Raw genomic sequence first — 20,872 nt, forward strand, 5'->3', positions numbered from 1 at the left:
ATTACTCCTCAGGGGAGAACAAGAACTTTTAAATACTGTAACTGCAGAGAGTTAAGAAATTAAAATGCATACGGTTTCAACCACTATTGGCTTAAATTCATGATGGATAATCCAAGGGAAATCAGACTAGCAAAGCATGGCACGCCATAGCACAGCTTACCAAAATATATTGGTACTTGTCAAATATGCTATCCTACCACTAATTAAGTTCTATTTACAACCAGACACAAACAATCCGACACATGTACGAGTATAATAAAGTATTGAGAAAATTCACCTAACCTTGCCTAATTAACTAATTTCGACAATTTCAGTCACTATAGCTGAAATACTTAAGAACATGGTACTATTATTAATGAATAATTGTGGTAGTTATGAACTACTGAGAGTGACCAACTGTACATATAATATCATCTGTGAGAAAGACCAGGCACAGAGTCTCTTGAGATGTCATAAGACAGCTTACTACACTTAGGTTATGAACCTAAGAACAGGAATTCCTGGTAGGATGAAAAATAAACTGAAACTAAACTTTTACAGTTATCACTGTCATCATCACTGGCAAAACATTTTCTCAGCATTAGCCTTGGAAGATTCTGTTAAATTTTTTCTGGATTCCACTTCTTTGGATGTCACAATAACTTTTTCACAGAGCAAGATCGTCAGCCTTGCGTCCAACCCCCAACCTGGAGGAACAGGTCCTGTATTTATATCCCCAGTGACATCGTGGCCCAATTAGACTCGGGCACCGGGTTCCCTTCTCGACACCTTCTACGAAACGCAGGGCTACGGTGGACGTATTCTAAACCTATTCCACAATGGGACATTTACACTCACAGGTTTCAAATAAAATCAGTAAAAATTACCATATTTTAATTGTGAGATCTTACGGTGAGTTTAGTACTCGATTACATTACACACAACAATAAACATTCCACTTTCCTTTATATAAGACAACATCCTATTTCGAGACAAAGCGCGGGAACAGTGGCGACACAAGCAACAAGACAGTACTTCTAAAAACATCTCCCGTTGAAGCGGGATATTTACTCGTTATTTCCCACTATTGGGGGCTACCTTCGCATCAGCCGCCATCTTTGATCGTATATACCTGCCGGGAAAAACGAATTCCTTGATATTTTGGACCGATGACTCACAGTAAATCAGTAAATATGACAGCACAGTCTTTACCATTCAGATACTGGTGTAATGGAAAGTGCTTAATTTTCAAGATTTGGACAGTGTATCTGCGGACTTTCCGATTTCTTGTACAAAATGATTCATCGTATATCTAGCTCTGTGTGTTAACTCTTTGACTGGCGCGAAGGGTATTTAAATCCCACCCCTGTCCTGGCAGGCCCTTTAAACCTTATGTCGCTAAAATGCATGTAGTTACTTTTTTCCAAACAACTTCAACAAAAATTGGTTTTTAAAAACGAAATTTTTAGGAACTAATAAAAAGACAATATTTTATGCAATAAATGTCTTTCCATACCTCTTTAGTAGTTTTTCTTCATGTGATAAACATTGAAACATGAAAGTTTGCAGAGAGCCACACCACAGCCTGCACACATGACACTTGTTTCTTTTCTAATCTTGTGCTTAGCACACACGCGACACTTTATCATGGCACCATTCTTCTTGTTACTGGGAGAAACATGGACCATTTTGTGAATTTTCAGGCCACCCTCTAGACGATTTACTGGCTCTTTCACAGGTGGTCTTTTCAAGATCGAGGGCGGAGGCGTGACTGCACTCGAGTCTGACGCAATAGATTCGTCATCCACTTCATTCCTTGACTCTTCTCCCTCTCCACACTGTTTGTATGGTTCAGTCATTTTTCTACACAGTCCAATATAAAATCTTTGAATTTGTAATTTCTCTTCTTGTATTTTTCGTTTGTTGTGTTCTTTTTGAATAGAATGAAACTATTCAACCGCAAAGACATGTTTTGTCCATACCATGGAGTGTGAAATAGGGGCCTTGTGGACCAATATTCTTCAATTTCAGGGCGTTTGTCGATTCCTGTCATGAACACAATTCCTCAGTATGTCCAGATTTCATCTGGTGTGACATATTTGTAATTGTGTTCTCAAGAGTNGCACCGCACTCGGGTTGGCTAAATGTTCATGATTACTGTCTTGTGGATCAATGTCTATCACTGTATTATTGTCACTATCAACTTCATCTAATTCAGGAATCATTATTTCATCGCCACTATCATCATCAGCACAAATCTCGTTCACAACACTTTCCAGCTGGTCTGTAGGAACACGCCAACACTTGCTGCGAGAAGCCATGGTGAAACTGAATGAATGTGAAATATTTTCTGACCTTTTCCTTCTCAGAGGGTTCTGACAGTAATATAGACACCCCCATAAAGTTTTCAAGGGTTTTTTACAAACATGCACAAAATATGCATATATATGTCTTTGGTTGATGAGTGCCAAGAGAGCAAAGAAGGGAAGAGATTGTCAAAGCGCTAAAAGACGCCAACGCCAGGGAATGGCTGGCATCGTCCGGGCGTTAAAACACGCCCACGCCAGTCAAAGAGTTAAATACTATTCCACCCTTCGACTGTACTGGTTATTTTTTAAAATACTTTCCAGACACACTACTGTCCAAGTAACATTATTCAGCAAGCATATATTGCACAAAGAACTCAACAAAGTCGAAGATGGTTTATGGAATGCGCCCTTAGGTGGTATCTATACTACCTGCTCTTTCCCGACACGAGTGAGAAGCCCTTACAAAATACTTGGCAACTCTTTACTCAAGGAACCATAGGTAAATCGAGAAAACTGTGATAGGATAACAAACACTGAGTTTAGGAGTTAGAAATCACAAACATGAAGTAGGATAAGCAAAATTATGACTAAATTAAAAAATGCTTTTTAATTAAGAAATTAAACGTATACATGTTTCGGTCAATGACGGCCATCATCGGAAGGTGACAAATATTTCAAAGGAAAGGGTTAAAACACTAGTAGCTTTATTCTGTTATTAAAACATTACTACACTTGATGGAATTTAATCCTAAGTTTATTTATGCTATAGGATGTAATAGTCGAGAGCAGTTTCTAGCATAAAAATGAAGTATAATCCTAGCGAACAAATTTAGATTTGTATTTGGCAAGTACTCGGTTCGAATTCAAGTCTGTACATTGGCAGTTCTGACAGGATTTCCTCAGTATCTCCAGGCAAATTCCGGGATAAATAAGCCATGAACAAGTCCTTAAAAATGCTTTCCAATTCATCAGTCATCCTACCATCTGACGTTAAATAGTCTCGATACCGAAAGCGTCATTAAATTATCCACAATAAGTAGGTGGATTCCTATTTCGTATGTCTGAGTAAACCAAGTTCAGACCTTAAAGCAATTGACCATGATGCTTTCAATTGAAAGGAAAGATATTTTCTATGAACTATCTGAACATTGTCACAGTTATCTCTGCTTTGGCCGCGCCATAGCTCAGGCGGTTAGTCGCTGGCTTCACACCGCTGCGGCCCGGGTTCGATCCTGGGTCTGGTCAATTGGGATTTATGGTGGACAAAGTGGCGCTGGGGCAGGTTTTCTCCGAGTGCTTCGGTTTCCCCTGCCAATCTTCATTCCACCAATTGCTCCACAATCACCCTCACCTATCACCTGGGGCTGGTACAATAGGTCGGTAGTGACCGCAGTACAAGGGACTTAGTCCCCCCCCCCACTGGCAATAAAAAAAATACTTCTGCTTTCGTTATCTCTACTCATCTTATTTGTTCTCTGTCCTATGAAACATATTGGTAGCTGTTATCAGAGTGGATTTTAACAGAGGAACTGATAAGTTATAGCTTGTCAGCAAAGTATCAGAGTGAATGCAGTGAAATTGCAATGTCTCATCTGTTTTGAAGCCCTGAACGAGGGACTACGAAGCACCAGGCATCTTTTGTCAGGAACTAAGGTACAGTTTAAATATGAAATTGACAGTTCAAAAATCTACATTTAGAGTGTGAAAGGTACAAAATATATTTATGCTCGTATGTCCTGTATAAGATCCGGGATGGCGCAGTCGGTATTGCGACTGACTACGGGCTGGACGACCGAGGTGTCGGAGTTCGAGTCCCAGTAGTGTTAAGAATTTTCATTTCTCCACGTCGTGCAGACCGGCACTGGGGTAGACCCAACCTCCTATACAATGGGTACTGGGGGCTTTTTCAGGGGGTAAAGCTGCCGAGGCGTGAAGCTGACCACTCACCTCCAACTAGTGCCGAGCTCAAGAAAATATGGATCTACAAATACACTCCCTCATACGCCTTCATAGCATAGTGCTTCATGAGTTAAGCACAGGGACAACTTTACCTTTATGCCCTGTATAGGCCTACTCATATGCAAGAAATTATTCAAGCAAGAACTAGATGGATTGATGCGGTGGAAGAAGATGCAAAGAAGTTAATGGGCGTAAGGAACTGGAAGAGAGCAACGCAGGATAGAGAGGAATGGAGGGGCTTGATAAGGGAGGCCAAGGCCCGACATCGGGCTGTTGCGCCATAGAAGAAGAAGAAGAAGCCTTGCGACGAGCTGATCACCCGCCCAAGGAGTCCTACCGAATGTGTAAGATCTAGAAAAACCGAAGTGAACGGAGTTCATGGAGGTAGGCCTAGGGCCACTGGGGCTGTAGTGCCAAGGATAAAAAAAAAATAAACCTTTTAATTATGCTCATTATAGTTACTACATTTTGTTAGTCGGTCACAGTAGCCGCACGGTCTAATGCTTCTGTCTTCGCTCGCTCGGACGCTGGGATCGTTTGTTCGAATCCCACTTAAGGCATAGACTTTTACTGAATCATTATTCATGGAACTTGGCATGTATATCGTCATATCAGTAAATCTAAATGGTGTACTTCATAAGTAATTCCTATCAGTAATACCAACATAGAAGCCTTCAAAACTGTATTGTTTTAATTACGCATACACATTGAAATTTTCTCTCCTCCTCTCGTATCAGACACACAAGCTACAGTGAATGGAAAGTAGGCTATTACTTCTTCCCAGAACTTCTTTTTAAAACTACAGTTGTGTCCATTTAACTAAAAGGGAAACTTATTTTTGGTACGTGCTATTGAGAAGCCGATGAAAGGAAATGCGATCGACACACACAAATTGTGACCGGATTTGGAAACCAAAAGACAGAGAAGATTCTTGCAGCATGGAGTCAAAACTAGTCCAGGAAGCTATCCTATAAACCGCGCCCAATTAAGACTTATCTAGTACATGATACTTGGCTGGTAACAGAGAAGGGGACTTTCTTTAATCAGATTATATATTTAGAGATAAGATCATACTAATTTTATCTCTCTCGCTACAAGATTTAGACCATCAGTTGATGAACATCAAGGACAGTCTATAATCTGAACTGACGTGTCTGGGAAATATGTTTACTGCAATCTGGTGCAGAGGTTTCACGTTTTGTTCTAGAAATGTAGTGAATAAGTTGCAAGAATGGAAAGACCAAATGCCAACCGTGCAGAGCTAAATGTCTCCCGATTTCGCGACTATCAAATCGCCTTAGCAAATAAGACACTAGCTAGACGTTTTGCGCCTTTTGGAAAGGAATACGGAAACTCATCCATTTCGTCGTAACCTCCCACATATCCATTCGCAGGAAACGGCGCCAAAGCATTGAACAATTTTTATTAAAAACAGGATGTAGATAGCAAATACATTCTGTTCGCTAATTTGGATTTTGGTTTACTTAATTTTAAGCACGATCTTACTTAAAGCCTTAAATACAGTTGTGCTTTATATATGAGACAAACTCCGTCTTAAGTGCAACAATTTAATTGTAGTTCTTTCTTCTTCCCTTCCTCCACACTACATGTTTCGGCCCTAAATGGCCATCATTAGGTGTGTATTCCTACGTAGCTGCTACACTGCCCGTAGTTTAAAATTTAAAATCACCATTCTTTCCAATTGTATGTACGTATAAAATCTTTGTTAACCTGCACGCGTCAATTTGTAAACAGTTGTGCTTATCTGAGTTATTTTTATAGGTCTCCAAGAAAGTTCAGGATTAATGAAGATTTTGTAAATCTCCTTCCAAATACTTAGATGCCATAAAAGCACAGGAATAAAATTTGCTGGTTTCCACAGAGAATTCATGTAACATATATCTCGTATAGAATGAGCATAAAGCTCACTGCTTAATCAAACAAGCGTCATGACACCCTTTAACCGCACGGCATCGAGAGTGTTACCAAGCTCCTCCAACCGCTTTGGTACGTGCTCTCCGTGTCTCCAGACCTGGCTGCTATCAACGTCACGGGCAGTGAATGTGGTCGAATCCAGTAACTAAAATAAGGGCTTCAATACAACTTTTTGTGAAACGCTATTTGCTGCTCTAAAAACTTAAGACAGTAGATTTTATGCAACTTTGTGGAATCCAACTGGGTCCACTCGGCACGGCGGCCACTGATTGGCCTATTGTAGCCTGCCCCGGGTGATTATGATGATGGAGCAATTGGTGGAATGAAGATTGGCAGGGGAAACCGAAGTACTCGGAGAAAACTCGCCCCAGTGCCACTTTGTCCACCACAAATCCCACTTGACCAGACCCAGGATGGAACCGGGGCCGCCGCGGTGGGAGGCCAGCGACTAACCGCTTGAGCTATGGCGCAGCCTCTAGTGCAACTGTTGCACAATATGTCAATCAGCTCTCTTCATTGTCAGAATGACTGCACAGCACTGAATACTGTGCAAAATATTTGATCCCGTACAGAGTCCTTAGTCACACCGCGTCACATTCCCTCTCTTCCACAATGCTACTGCAACCACTGGCCCGCTACTTCTTGCAATACTTCTCATTTCTTCTCACCCACCACCCAGAAGTCAGCGGAAGGCAAAAACTGGATGCCATTTTCGGTCGCCCACAAAGTTCCCCACTCGGCTTCTAGATGTCGGCGTGGTCACACGACTACTGAGACCTCTGGCCGACAAGAGTGGAAATAACTTAAAATCGCGCGCAACCCAGATGGTCTGAAGATCAGGATGACCCGACCAACTCGCCCAAGTGGTGTCAGAATAGAAAATGTGTTACACTTACGCCAGCTACCTGAGGTTAAATACGCAAATGACTTAATGTTCAGAGTACGACAAGAGAAACCAACCAACCATCATTAAATTTAACAACAATCTGACAATTGATGCAGTTGTGGAAGCATGAGACTACAAGAGACGGTATTCATTTGTGTCTTCTTAAATTGAATAAGAGTTAAACAATTATTGGAGGTGCGCAAGCGTGAGGCTACACAACGGTATATTCATTATTAGCATTAGAATTACACACGTAATTCTCTGCTTAACTGAGTAACCATGTCACAATTGCTGTAGGTTGAAGTAAAGTAAGTAAAGCTATCCGTGTAACAGGCTGTGAAGGCCCATAGGGTTGTGAGACGTTGAGGGTCCCACATTTTCTAGACAATCGGCTCAAAGATGGCGGTAAGGTTGTCAGCCTTACGCGCTGGCCGCGCTTTACTCCCCAGGAAAATTATTTAATTAACTCCTGGTACTCGTTTCTGTTCGAGGATGAATCAACCCCAGGGCCATAGTGCGGCTGGAAGGATTAGGTCAATTGAAAAAAATTCAATGACCTCATCGGAACTTGAACCCGGGACCTTCCGGCTTGTAGCATAGCCCCTCAACCAATTGAGCTACCGCGTGCTGTACGTTTGGAGAAGATAATTTTTTCTGCCTCGTTTCTGAAATTAGTAACCATATGGCAACTGTATACTTCATGGCTTCGTGTGCTGATGCATGAATATACTGTCACGTGTCACAGTGACTAAGACAGCGGTTTAATTTGGTAATTGGATACTTACCAGTCGTAACTATCGATCACAGTAGCCGCGCGGTCTGAGGCATGAAAAAGCATCGTCCGCTCGAACACTAGGGTCGTGGGTTCGAGTCCCACTCGGGCATGGATTTGTGTGTGTGTTTATTCTGTTTGTGTGTTCTGTATATAGGTAGAGGCCTTGCGACGGGCTGATCCCCAGTATAGGGATTTATCTACTGTGCATAGATCACGAAAAAGAAAAGCGGACAAGATCCAACAAATGGTTCTAGAGCCATAGATAGATATTAATCGTACCTACAATCAATTATTGCACTAGTGCTGCTTTACACAATTTACAATCACGCCGCACTAATCTCTTCAGTCTGTCTGCACTAGTTCTCACGGGTTTATGACACGGGAACTCAAACAGACTCACTGAATCACACACTCCAAATGTTACACATAAATAATCTTTTAATCACACGCTAAGTCTTCATAGGCCGACTTCTGGTTCTTCATCTACGAACTTCCCGTAGCTATCTCCTTGCTTGCTTATTCGTGTGCTTCTGCTGCTGATATTCCCTCATAACTGCCCTCAACAGAACTGACATCGAAGTCGAAGTCACATTGCGACTGACGGTCAGGCAGTCAGCAAGCCTTGATGTCGAGCCTCATGTGGGGCTCATGACCAGATTTTTATTACTGTTTGACAGTTACGGTATTGTTTTTCTGGGACACCCTCTCTGAAGGGAGGACGGGTCTGTCTTTTGTATATGCTGCTGGCCCTTCTCAGTGCATTCTTTCTCGGGTCCGAGTCCCTTGGGACTCACTACCATTCCCTTTCCGTCGCCTCCTAGAACTCGCAGGGTCACGGTGGATGTAATCGACGAGGCCACCACACGGGTGAACTGACTTAACAAAAGTAAAAGTGACTTTATGACTGGCGGTTTACCGCCAATGAGTTCCAGAACTGGCATCTAAATTTACTTCTCTCGTAAGCATTCTGCACAGACACCACGGAAAACACCTATTATTGTAGACGTGTTTATAATTGCTTAGAAACGGATTGCATAACACCGTTCTACTCTTGCTTGGCGAGGAAGACAGAAAACACAGCCTCCAACCAACGGACGGTTTATCAAGAATCTGTCTTGGCGGGAACTCATTTACGAACACGTTGCCTAGCAATGGGTGTACATATAAAATATCTAGAACTGACACTTAGAAAGCATGTGGTATTTGTTACAGATTTTGCAGTATGAAGTTACAGAAGACTGTTATCATTCAAGAGGGATACGAGAAAGAACTCTCGGCACATTATGAAGCTCCCCGAGACAAGGAGAAACTGCTTAAAATACCGCGGACTGGTATGTACACGCATAATTGTACTGTGCTACCCATGTTATTATGTGTCTGGAGATGTTTGTTCCTCCTTCTCTCCAAAACTCTGTCTCATTTTGTTCGATTTAGACATGTGCAGTCGGAAGTATACATTATCATGCGAACTGCAATGGATTCAGCGTCATGTCACTTCGCTGTGACATCAGTAAGCTCAGTTACAAATGTATCTCGATCCGAATTAACGTATCAAAACAAAAAACGACTCCCTGGCTTGTAGTCCACAAGAGAACTATGGCGACCGAACGACCGCCGCTTGTCGGCGAAGTTTAATGCTAACTTTAGCGGACAGAGGATGTCGTGTGGTCAGGGCAACGAATCCCCACGGCCGTTAATTTCGGTTTTCTAGACCGGAGATACTATTTCCTTGAAATATTTCCTCAATTATCATCACGAGGCTGAGTGGACCCCGTTCCAGACCCACTACTTCTGAGAAAAATCTGGTAGCACTGGGAATAAAACCCGGGGCCTCTGGATCTATAGCCAGAAACGCTGACCACTAGACCACAGAGGCTCACTGTAAAATAAATTGGTACATAACAAAAAGGCCTGTATTTAATTCAGCTCCGAGCAAATGTTGCTGTTGAGTCTTTAGCATTTCAGTGTCATATTCGAGGTCTCGGGTTCGTAGGTTACACAGTCCATTCAATGCTGTTAGCGTGGCGAATTACTGGACGTTATGATTGAATGGACCTATATCCGAATCGAGAAAAAAGAAATGCTAAAACAATTTTACTGGGGTACCTCATTGAAAAAGACTGTTTTGGAGATTAAAAAGGCGGTTTGAAGACGACATTAATATGGATATCAAGAAAAATGACTGTAGAAATTGAATGTGAATGGAATTGGCTCAGGACGTTGGTCAATGACAGGATTTGTGTAAGTGGTATTGAAGTTTCGGGCTGTGACACAAGTGTGTTCGCATGTTAAATTACATACCTAAGCAGGTTCTTACGATTCTTCATATATTATGGGAGCAAAAAGTAAGTAAAGGTATCCCTGTAACAGGCCGTGGAGGCTCATAAGGTTGTGAAATGTTGAGGTTCCCACATTTTCTAGACAATCGGCTCATAGATGGCGGCAAGGTTGTCAGCCCTACGCGCCGGCCGCCCTTCACCCCAAGAATATTCAAAGAATATTCCTGATACTTATTTCTGTTAGAGGCTGTGTCAACCCCTATATTATGGGAGTACACTGACAAAAATGCAACAGTGATTCTTAATTACAAGAAAGTCTAATGTGAAAGAAAGATAAAGCTATCCCTGTACCAGGCCGTGAAGCCCCATAGGGTTGTGAGACGTCGAGGGTCCCACATTATCTAGACAATCGGCTTAAAGATATCGGTAAGATTGTCAGTCTTACGCGACGGCTGCACTTTACCCCCCAGGAAAATTCCTGTTACTAATTTCTGTTACTGGTTGAGTCGACCCAAGGGCCATAGTGCTGCTGGAAGGATTAGGTCAATTGAAAAAAAAAATCCAATAACCTCATCGGGACATGAACCCGCGACCTGCCGGCTTGTAGCGTAGTGCCTCAACCAACTACGCTATCGCGTGCCCCTGTTTTTTTTTAATTAGAAAAGACACCTAAAATATATTTGTCACTATAAGTGTAATTTTAATATTTTTAATGTTATTAAATACCATAAAATGTCATTTAGACACTGTAAGTATATCTTATACATTAAAAGTGATTATCAAAATACTTCAGAACGTCTTACTAGTTGTTCTCTGTTTCCTTTCGCAGATGCTCTGTGCACCCCGATGCGAATTTGCTACGCCTCTGTGATCCTCGTCCTGGCTGTGCCTGCTCCAGTGCTCTTCTTCTTTGCGGTGTTCTCGAGCAACCCGGAGTTGAAGCCCGAGCCATGGACATGCAGCATCAAGGCTGAATACAGGTGAATCTTCCTTCCAACTGCAACTTCCGGGAGTAGATTCTTGGATACTGGTAGCATTTCTGAAAATTAAGAGAGACGGAAAATTGATGAAAGCAGTCTTCTGGTATGTGGCGCCGTGTGGATATAGTGTTAACCGACGTTACAACGTCGGTTAACACTATATCTACACGGCGCCACATACCAGAAGACTTCTTTCATCATAGTCACCGCCGTGAAAACCTCAAATCTCACAGACGGGAAATTGTCCTTAAAGTTAATTCTGGTACTAATGGAAATTTGAACGATTTTCTGGCTGAAATCATGATAATCCAACAGGCAAATCAGTCCAGAAAATGTTGCCCAGAGGTCACCACGAGGCGGAGAAGCTATGGTTTTCCGGCAAGGCCCTGCTTAATATGTGGCGTAAAGTTGGTAAACGAAAGTTGTTCTTGTGCTTAACTAATTAAGCACTAAGCCATGAAGGCGTATTGTGGACTGGATGTATAGAACCACATTTTCTTCACCTCGGCTCTGGTTGGAGGTGAGTGGTCAACTTCACGCCCCGGTCGCTTTACCCCCGGGGAAAGAGCCCCCGGTACGCATTGGATAGAATGTTGGGTGGGCCACAGAACAGGTTTTGACGATGTGGGGAAGAGAAAATTCTTGACCATACCGGGACTCAAACTCCGGCCCTTTAGACGTCCAGCCCATAGGCAGTCACTATACCGACTACGCTACCCCGGCTCAGTTCTGGTACTTATTGGTGCGCAACTTCTGAAATCAGTGCACCCCACCAGAGCCATTTACCGGCCTTTGACCCCTTCTTGTGTCGAATTCCTTACATTTATACAAATATTTTATTTACAACCTCGTTATTAACCGTCACAACACAAAAAATATCAAAGTCAATTCCCAGCTACGGTTCTGCTACATGTTTCGGCTATCAATAGCCATCATCAGGAAAATACATGGTTAAACATATACACACCACTGAACTGCAGTACTATTAAATTGGATACAATAATATTAATCATATAAAACACTTGACGTATAAAATACAAATAATCCGATTATATAAAACAGAAGTTATATTGTAAAACAAGAATAAAATTTTAATTGATGTTTTATAACATCGAATCAGTCGTTTGTTTTGTAATTCTGTACGTTCCCATGGACAAATTTGAATATATATTTTTTATTTTTGTATATAAGATTGTATTAGAGGCTCGTGTTGTAGATGTAGTAATATTAATGTTAATCATTTAATCGGTACCTCATCTTACAAAGTATTGTCGGTACTGTAGGGAATGTAAACAACGACTGATCCATACAACTTGTTTTCCCTGAGCTTAATATTTGGTCAGATATGCCCAAAATATATTAAATCCATAAGAAGTGCATACTTCAAGACGAATTAATGTAAATGAATGTTGCGGATAGCAAGAATTACGTGCTCCTTTAACAAAACTGTCGAAATTCTCGTTTCCTTAGAGTCCTTTAAACATTCACGCCAAAGTATAATTAGTAGCCTCGAAATTAACTAAACTGAGTGAAAACTACACACGGTTATTCTCATAAATAATAATAAAGATATCATATGTGTGAAATTTGGTGTCAGTCTGCTACAAGGCCAAAAAATTACACATAAATATTATTTTCTTTTATTATTTACATAAAATTAGGAATCAGAATTACCTTTGATTCTATAAGCTAATTAGTTGTAGTATTCTTCGTGACGTGGAGAGGGCTAACCCAGAGATAAGTCCTCGTTAACCCTCTCTCAGGTTGGCTGGCCAATTCCTTTTTAGTCTTCGTCCATTCTGTGGTTCCAGTAACGGTTGCATTAGTACGTTCTCATGTCCTGCTATTTTGTTGAGGTATCTTCTGCTTTTCCCTTTTATGACTTTCTTTACTAGCGGCACTTTCAGGTCTTCATGAAGTGTTATATTGGAAACATACCGTGGGGCGTTAGTAATCTTACGTAGTATCTTTGACTGACATCTTTGGATTATGGAAATATTGGAAATATTAATTTGTCAGGAAGACTAATTAAAGTAGGTGACCCTTAAACAAAAACATAAGTTAACTGATACAGTCCATTGTATGCCTATTATACAGAACAGAGTCAACCCTGGAGGTAATTCGAACATTGATACTGCGGAGAAATGAACAGATGAAGTGGAAGTAAGGGATGGTTTTCGAATTAATTGTTCAAAGAACAAATTATTATTATTATTGTTATTATTATTATTATTATTATTATTATTATTATGCAGATCCGAGTATATTTCCAATTGTGCCGGCAGACAGCAGAAGTCTGTTAAGAGGCGAGCACTAAAAATAAATGTAATTATTATATATAAAGACGGTATAAAAATTTTCCTGCATTCGCTCAGCCTTTAAGCTATTATGAAACATATCGCATATATTGTTCTTATCTGCTTCAAACTACAGGTTATTCCATACATTTTTGCAAGAATATTGAATATTAAATTGTATCAAATCAAACCAGATGTTATCGAGTTCAGAGATAAAATTTGTAATTACTAAGTCGAAAATCATAAGGCGTACGAAATGCATATTGGGCATAAACATATTTTCCATAATATTCTCTTCATGAAGCAAACACTGACTTTTTTTTGTTGCTAGTGGGGTGGGACTAAGTCCCTTGTACTGCGGCCACTTCTGGCCTATTATACCAGGCCCAGATGATAGGTGAGGGTGATTGTGGAGCAATTGGTGGAATGAAGATTGGCAGGGGAAACCGAAGTACTCGGAGAACACCTGCCTCAGCGCCACTTTGTCCACCATAAATCCCACTTGACCAGACCCGGGATCGAACCCGGGCCGTCGCGGTGAGAAGCCAGCGACTAACAGCTTGAGCTATGGCGGGTCCTGTAAAACACCGACATTACTAACTAAATATCCCATTCTTAACTGGTAGCAAATTTGAAAGCAATACACGAATTAATAAATAAAAACAAGGCCAGATCCAGTTGAAAAATAAGCATCATTGCAGAACAATATTTCAAGAAAAGATTAAATAGACTCAGCTCGTGAAAATACTAAAGATTCATGGCAACAATGTGAAATCGTAATAATACTCAATGCAATCACAATCATACATCAGAAAGAAATTATGAAACCAAACACAGAAGGTAGATCTGGGCATAAATTCAAAATACCAAATAAAAAAATAATTTATTTCAGTGTCATACAGCTCTGTAACGAATAGAATGACTTTGAACTTCTTAGGCACACTGAATAAATTTCGATAAAATGTGAGAAATTTGATGATGGAACAACAATAATAGACAAATAAAAACACAACGCTGGCTCAACTACCTGATTACTTTCGTGCAGGGTTCCGTGTCTAACGGATGCAATCCCTATGGTGGAGGAAACTTGCCTGCAAATTAACTGCTGCTGGAACGAAACCGACAACGCGTGTTTCCACTCCATTCCTTCTCAACACAGCTACAGCGCCAAGGACTGGCAGGGCAATGAGTGGGCGGTCAGCCAACTCGAGACAGAGTACCTAAACCTCACGACTCGACTACGAACTTCTCCTTACAGAAAATCTGTAGTTGGCCTTCTACACACTTATTTTGTACCCATCTCTGAAGACCATCTCCGCTTCTATCTCTACGACCCCGAGACCGGCAAACCAGAAGTCACAAATAGGACCCCACTAACCTCCTCCAAATTCAGAGCAGAAGCATTCGGCCCTGAATATTTTTCATTGCAAATATATCGCAGAGAAAATACGAGGTCGCTTCTCTTCAGCACCTCACGAGGTCCTACAATTGCCAGTGAGAATTACTGGGAGCTGTCACTTCAGTTCCCAAAGGAAGCAGCTCTGTTTGGGTTGGGGGGTTTAAGACTGTCTTCGAAACCCAAGCTCCTGTACAATACTGGGCAAAGGCTAGGCGCGAACCCTTTTATCATCATCCTGGATGCTGAAGGCAGTGCCTATGGGGTCCTCTTCAGCAATCCAGGGCCACTGGAATTTCAGCTATTGGAAAATTCGAATCTTCTCATAGTAAAGTCCCTTTCCACAGTGATGTGGGATATTAGCGTCTTCGCAGGTCCTACTCCAGCAGACGTGATGGAACAGTACACCTCGATTGAGGGACGACGCCCCACTCTTCCACCTCCGTGGGCGCTAGGGTTTCATGTCTGCAGGAACACATCAAAAGATAACGAAACTCTGTACTTCATGGAGGGGGCCACCGAGTTGCCTTACGAGTCAGATTGCTTGCAGGAGGAACTTCTGTATCAGTTTGACTTTAACATGTCTGAAATCATGGGAAGCGTAGCAGAGAAGTTTCGAGAGACAGGGCGGAAGCTGCTACTGTCTCTTCCCCCACAGGTGAGTAACGGCACAGAATTCAGTAATACTTTGTGAGACTGCCAGGCTGGTCTGATGGCTGTAGATACAGTTACGGGCTCCTAACGGTTACATCATTCGATGATTAATAAATTAATTGCTACTAACATATGCAACAGTGGAGCAAATAATATTACAGAACATGTTATACCTGTCCATTTGAAGTTCTACATTTACTTGGCTAGTTCGTAGTTTCCCGCTACCCACCATTCAATTACCGTATTTACGCATGTACAGGCCGCGTGCGTGTATAGGCCGCAGAACAATTTTCAGACAGAAATTATAGAAAAAATAATTTCTTGGAATATTATTTCAGGAGTAGAAATTATTCCGAAAAATTCCGAATATAATTTTTTTTAAATGAAGTGTGATTTCGAATATTTCGAATATAAGCCTCACCCCAGTTTTCCTCTTGAATTTTTGGCAAAAAATGTACGGCCTATACATGCGTAAATACGGTAAGTACGATGGAGTATGAAGATTAGTTCGGATGTCAGCAGTCGGTTCTGGGCCTGCCTCTGATGATCTAGGTGGCCTGTACCTATGACGCTGACTTCTGTGCCACTTGTTAGAATAGCGGTGAGATGAAATCTTTTCTCTAGCGTTTGTAGCAGGACGAAGGAATCGCTAAAGGCAACAAATAATTTTAGCTGAAGGGTGGTATTTATTAAAACAATTTACTTGCAACGAGTGTTAAATTAAAAATCCGCAAGTCGCACTCTTTTAAGTAGTGAATATAATTATTGACTTTTTGGACATTATTCATCCTCTTTCTTTTTTTAATAATGTTCCGAAGATTGGACTCTGTCTCATTCCTCAGGTAAAAGGCCTCTAGCCCGGAGATAGGGACTATCTAGCCATAGTGCAGCTGGAAGGATTAAGTCAATTGAAAAATCCAATGAACTCATCGGGAACCGAACCCGCAACCTTTCGGCTTTTAGCATAGTACCTCAAACCAACCAAGCTACAGAATGAAACATTGTTTTTAAATTAAAAAACAGGAGGATGGACATGTCCAAATAGTCAATAATTGTACCTCTAAACTTGCTAAAGTCATCGCGCCCTTCGCCTGCAGGGTAATTTTTGTTTCCACAGGATAATTTTCGCATTATGCAATGACATTAGTTATATTTTGGATGCTTCAGAATGGTGGTGTTTACTCTCAGGTCTACATGCAGTTTGTTTTTTATTTTTGGAAACCACTCTCATTCATCGCCTTGCGTGACACGATAGACCACTGCGGGCCAAGGCACAAAAATCTTACATCCAGACACTTGCTAACGCTCCAAGCATTTGCTTGGCTGGAATAAGGATATCTGGACACTGGATACTGGGCCTCCTCCTGATATCTGAATCCAGGATCTCCTAAATTAGAAGCAGAATTATTACCCACTCGGCAGCAACAATCTATACTTATCTTTCATTTCATTCTACACAAGTATTCCATCATATTTGCAGGTAAATTCAATCCTGGTTCCATGTGAGCCGTTTATATTGGTCGAAGACAAGGATGAGCCTTTGCAAGAGGAGTATCACGGCCTGAACGTGTCTTACCCTGACTTCTTCAACGAAGGAATAGCTACATGCTTTGCCGAGCATCTTGCCAATTTGACGACAAATATAGATGATATGCTGGGAGGCTTTGTGCTGCAGGACAATTGGCCCGCCGTGAACACCAATCAGAACATCAGAGAGGATATGGTGTATGTGCCTGAGGTTAGTTTCACAGCATCTGCTGGTTGAGTCATAGTAAGTTCTAGAATGTGTAGTGAAGCGAAACTTAACATTTCGGTACTGGGACCACAAACGAGCAATAGTATTAGCCCCTTTTTACAAGACTAATGACGAAGATGTAGATGAAGGCGCTAGGGACTTATTTTCCTAATTATGTGACACTGAGACAATGAAATATGTATGTAGCATATAGTAGTATGTGTAAGGTGTGGGCCATAAAATCCGGCCCTTGCATCAACCTTCAATGATCTAGTGCGCATTCCCTTTGGATTAACCCTATATTAAACCTACACTTCGAATGAAATGTAGAACTTTATTTATGGGGCCGTCATAAAAGTCACTTGCTTTCATGAAGAACAGACCCAGGTGATGAAATCTTAAATAAGCTGTGGCCTCACAATCACACAGGATATGTGTGGCTGATTCGTGTTCTTGTAGGCACCTTTCACAAGTGGGGTCATCTATCAGTCCCAATTTGAAAACGTGCTTTTAAGTGACAGTGTCCTGTAAGTATTATTATTATTATTATTATTATTATTAGAGGGGGTGGGTTTCCCCATACACCGCGACCAGTTTGATCTATTGTACGTCCCCCTATGATATTCTACCAATCTCTATACCCTACCGGTACTGGTGCGTGCCATCAGTCCCGACTCAGCCAGCGAGTTCGACGTCTACTGGCTCAGCGGTATCTAGATGCTTCCCCCATCTACCAGAGGCGTTAGAGACTATTGTTGGGCGGGAAATGTCCTTACAAATTTGGCTTAAGAGGTCTCCTTGAGACATGAGGTTCTTTTACGTGCCGTAAAGCCATGACACGGGACCCACGGCTGAATTTTTCCGCCCTTAAAAATTCCTCGACCTCCGCCGGGTTTGAACCCGCGTACCTTGAGTCATGAGGTGGGAACCTTATCCCTAGACTACGGAGGCCTTTGTCCTGTAAGTAACCCTACCCTCCATCTTAATTGGTCTCTGTTTAATTTTAACAGATCCTTCGTTCTTCTGGCAGAGTGTCCTGATATAAATCGCTTTGCCTGTTTGAGTCCAGTTGTGGATCTGAGACAATTAAACCTATAAGCTGAAATTTGAGCCGGCTATCTTCCTCATAACAATTCGCAGCACAGGAATTGGTCCGAATTTTTCGGATATCATACAGTTTATAACGTCGTGCATGATATAGTACTAGTGTCATTCGAAACTCAAAAGTTCGAGCAGCAACTTAAATACATGACATCTAATTTACATCCAGGCCAGGGCACGCGAATGACTGCATTTATCAAATGTCCCATTCACTGCATCTCCTGAGCTTTCAGACACTCAATTCGAATCGGACAAGCCACCGTTAGAGATAGAGCAGGTCTAAATAATGCTGCAAAATTTCGCTCCAATCTTCATGGACACCCGTTAGAAAGTTAGGTCAATTAATGGAGGTCAGGAATAACAATAGGTATTTATACAATTACTGTAAAAAAAAAGTAAAGCTATCCCTGGAACAGGCCGTGAAGGCCCATAGGGTTGTAGTACGTTGAGGGTCCCACATTATCTAAACAATCGGCTCAAAGATGGCGGTAAGGTTGTCAGCCTTACGCGCCGGCCGCGCTTTACTCCCCAGGAAAATAATTTAATTAATTCCTGGTACTCATTTCTGTTAGAGGCTGTGTCAACCCCAGGGCCATAGTGCGGCTGGAAGGATTAGGTCACTTGAAAAAATCCAATGACCTCATCGGGATTTGAACCTGCGACCTTCCGGCTTGTAGCATAGCCCCTCAACCAACTACGCTACCGCGTGCCCCATACAATTATTGCGTTTTTGGATATTATCCATAATCTTGTTTTTCACGTAAACACAACTTTTCGGAGACCGGATTCTATCTCCATCTTCAGGTACTTATTAAAGCAAACCAACCCCACAAGTACAGTGAGTAAAATGTTGATAACCACAGAAAAATCACTACAGTAAAATTTATTAGAAATAGTTACTAGTGCATTGTCAGGTGCTGCACCTAATTACCAGTGCTTGTAGCGACGCATGTTTACGCTGTGCAGGGCACACTTTCACGTGGAACACTATGGTGGCGTGCCCGTCATGGAAACACATTCCACTACCAATTACACAACATGTACGGCCTACAGCACGCTAAATTGGTTGCTTCGAATCTGCAAGCGGATAAGCACATTGTGCTAAGTGCGGCCACGTATACGGGGAGTGGCGCTGTGGGTGGCAGCCATGCGCATGCACGAGCCGACGTGGCTTGCACATGGAGCAACATGAAAACAGCGCTGGAGACTGCGCTGGGCCTGGGACTGGCAGGAATTCCCTTGGCGGGCGGAGGGTCTGTATGTGGTACTATGGGTGATTACGACGAGGAGCTGTGCACCAGGTGGGTTGACAAGGGTAAACACATTTCTGTTAACAGGCAGATATTCAAAGCACACTAAAGCGAAATGTCTTTGTTTTTGGTTTTTTACTGCGGATAGGACTGCTTACTTGTGATAAGTGTTCAGAATTTCGGAACTCCCTCCTTTTAATGACATGCCCAGCGTGAACCTAGTGTCATACTTGCACCTGAAATCTCATATGGACTCCGTATACACCAGTATCAAATTGACTGACTTCCTAAATGACCGACCAAATGTTTCATACGAACTTTCTAGAATTGAAACACTTCTTTTCAGCTATGTAGGTTATACAGTATAAGGCCGAATGGTAGAGTGATTTAAGGAAGATAATTGGAAAGGACGAAGAAGGAAACGGTCGACAAATCCGCCATTTGCCTGGCTTTACAGGGGTGTGAGAAAAGCGCGGGGAAACGTCAATTAGGGTAGCCGGCCTGTGAATCGAAATTTGACCTTGCGACCTGCATAGTATGGGCCAAGAATGCTAACCCACTAGACCGCAAGTGTACGGTATTGGCTGACTGCAGAGTATTATTTTCAGCCCACTTTCCTTATTTTGAAAACACAAAAGTAGGCTTATGAGATCACCTTGCTGTCTGCGTGTCTGTCCGCCGCCCCCCAGTAAATTTCGAATGTCTGCTCGAGACGAGCAGCCCTAAGGAGGGAACTGTTGGGTAACAGGATCGCGAAAACAAAACCAAAAGAACGACGGCTAGATATCGTAGAAACCATTCCCGCAGCAACGAATAGACATGCAACAATAGAAGAACTGTTGAACTCGGTGTTTTCTATGCGATCCGTGCCGTATCACATGCTCAATATGTAGTGAAAGGAATGTAGGAATCCCGTATGGAGGCGGGGTCGAATACCTGCACCGTAACCCTGCGAGTAGTAGGAGGCGACGAAAAAGGACGTCTCAAATCTTAGACAGTAAAATATGTTGCGAGTCCCACGGGATTCCAAGCCGAGAGGTGCGCTCGCGAGGGCCAGAAGCAATTGTGAACGACAGACCCGTCCTCTCGTCAGAGAGTAATAAAGATCTGGTCGTAGGCTCAAGATGGGTGCTTTATTCCAAGACAGATTTTGCGACTGAGGGTCAGTGGTAACGTAAGACTCAGAGACTCACGAAAGTAGGAGATTTGTTCTTTCCAGAACCGTCTGTTTATTCTTAAGCGGCGTCCACATTACTCATGCTCGTGTTCGTGTGACTCGCTATGCTAGGGAGTAATGTGGACGATATGACAAGTCACGAGACAAGCAAATTTTAAAT

General features: G+C 42.1%; 2 protein-coding genes across 7 annotated transcripts in view; one reads left to right on the forward strand and one right to left on the reverse strand.

Moving 5' to 3' along the window:
- Positions 1 to 10,958, reverse strand: part of LOC111867137 (ATP-dependent DNA helicase DDX11) — a 49,121-nt gene extending 38,163 nt beyond the window's left edge. For 3 of the 6 annotated variants that reach the window (XM_023856687.2, XM_023856686.2, XM_033752565.1), the window contains exon 1: positions 867 to 989. In XM_023856687.2, the coding sequence (XP_023712455.1) occupies positions 867 to 869 (3 nt within the window). In that variant the 5' untranslated portion in view covers positions 870 to 989. Of the gene's footprint in view, positions 1 to 531; positions 759 to 866; positions 990 to 6,752; positions 6,840 to 10,925 lie in introns of those variants that run through there. The other 3 variants (XM_033752568.1, XM_033752566.1, XM_033752567.1) reach the window with 3 other exon arrangements.
- Positions 1 to 20,872, forward strand: part of LOC111867140 (probable maltase-glucoamylase 2) — a 33,666-nt gene that overhangs the window by 3,014 nt on the left and 9,780 nt on the right. The window contains exons 2-6 of the mRNA XM_033752564.1: positions 9,056 to 9,174; positions 10,952 to 11,102; positions 14,445 to 15,453; positions 16,930 to 17,187; positions 19,252 to 19,586. Of these exons, the coding sequence (XP_033608455.1) occupies positions 9,066 to 9,174; positions 10,952 to 11,102; positions 14,445 to 15,453; positions 16,930 to 17,187; positions 19,252 to 19,586 (1,862 nt within the window). The 5' untranslated portion in view covers positions 9,056 to 9,065. The remainder of the gene's footprint in view (positions 1 to 9,055; positions 9,175 to 10,951; positions 11,103 to 14,444; positions 15,454 to 16,929; positions 17,188 to 19,251; positions 19,587 to 20,872) is intronic.

The sequence above is a fragment of the Cryptotermes secundus genome, unplaced genomic scaffold (genome assembly GCF_002891405.2).
Source record: "Cryptotermes secundus unplaced genomic scaffold, Csec_1.0 scaffold443, whole genome shotgun sequence".
In the NCBI taxonomy this organism is placed as follows: domain Eukaryota; kingdom Metazoa; phylum Arthropoda; class Insecta; order Blattodea; family Kalotermitidae; genus Cryptotermes; species Cryptotermes secundus.